General features: G+C 56.2%; 1 protein-coding gene across 1 annotated transcript; it reads right to left on the bottom strand.

Moving 5' to 3' along the window:
* Positions 1-76: 76 nt before the first annotated feature.
* Positions 77-1,213, bottom strand: ADRB2 (adrenoceptor beta 2, surface; the record flags this gene model as incomplete). Its single annotated transcript, XM_010141670.1, has 1 exon — positions 77-1,213. A coding segment is annotated over one exon (1,137 nt), but the record flags the coding sequence as incomplete, so codon positions are not given.
* Positions 1,214-1,218: the final 5 nt, after the last annotated feature.

Raw genomic sequence — 1,218 nt, 5'->3', positions numbered from 1 at the left:
GGCCTGTTTGGGTTTCCTGCAGCCATGAGATTTGAGGTGCGCTCTAGGAGAGGATCATCATCATTATTATTATTATTCATGGGGGGTTGTTTTCCTTAGGGAGAAAGGCGCCTCTGTCTAACCGCTGTGTGCCACGCCAGAGCCCGCCGCGCCGCGAAGCCACCCCGCTGGGCACGGTACCTTTGCAGTGCAAGAAGCCCTCGGGGTGAGGGAAGGAACCCTCTTCGCAGAGCAGGTCGCAGGTTTTATCCGATGCCAGAGGGTAGCCGTTGTCCTCCTCGTTGTAGTCGCCCTTGCCATTGCTGTTAGAGTAGCCGTTGGCATACATCTTCAGGGCTGACCTGCGGAGGCACAGGAGCTCCTGGAACGCATACCTGAAGTCCGGGCTCCGGCAGTAGATCAGAGGGTTGAAGGCAGAGTTGACATAGCCCAGCCAGTTCAAGAGGAGGTACACGTACTTGGGTATGATGTCGTCCTGGATGACGTGCACAATGTTGACGATGAAGAAGGGCAGCCAGCACAGCGTGAAGGTGCCCATGATAATGCCCAAGGTCTTGAGGGCCTTGTGCTCTTTCAAGAAGAACTTGGAGGTACGGCGGTGCCCAGCTCCCCCTTTCTGCTCCTGCTCCTTGTTCTGGTTGTGAAACCTCCCCTCACTCCTGTCTATCTTCTGCAACTGCTTCTTGGCCACTTGGAAGACCCTGGCATACACGAATACCATGATAACGAGTGGCACATAGAAGGAGATGATGGAGGAAGCAATGGCATAGGCTTGGTTGGTGAAGAAGTCGCAACATGTGTCTTCCTCATAGCACCGGATGGCCTCGTCACGGTCTGCGCGGTACCAGTGCATTTGGATGGGCAAGAAGGAGGTGAGGACTGAGACCACCCACACCACGAGAATGACCACGCGTGCCTTGCTCTTGGTCAGCAGGCTCTGGTACTTGAAAGGGGAGGTGATGGCAAAGTACCGGTCCACGGCAATGACGCAGAGAGTCTCAATGCTGGCTGTGACACAGAGCACGTCCAAGGAGGTCCAGAACTCACACCAGAAGTTCCCAAACGTCCACGTCTCCATGATGATGTGGCTGGCGCCGAAGGGCACCACGGTCAGCCCCATCACCAGGTCAGCACAGGCCAGCGAAGTGATGAAGTAGTTGGTGACAGTCTGCAGGCGCTGGAACCGGGCGATGGCAGTGATCACCAGCACGTTGCCGA

The sequence above is a fragment of the Buceros rhinoceros genome, unplaced genomic scaffold (genome assembly GCF_000710305.1).
Source record: "Buceros rhinoceros silvestris isolate BGI_N320 unplaced genomic scaffold, ASM71030v1 scaffold33818, whole genome shotgun sequence".
NCBI classification, from domain to species: Eukaryota; Metazoa; Chordata; class Aves; order Bucerotiformes; family Bucerotidae; genus Buceros; species Buceros rhinoceros.
The sequence above is the reverse complement of the archived record's forward strand: the minus strand, read 5'-3'. Positions and strand labels throughout refer to the sequence as shown.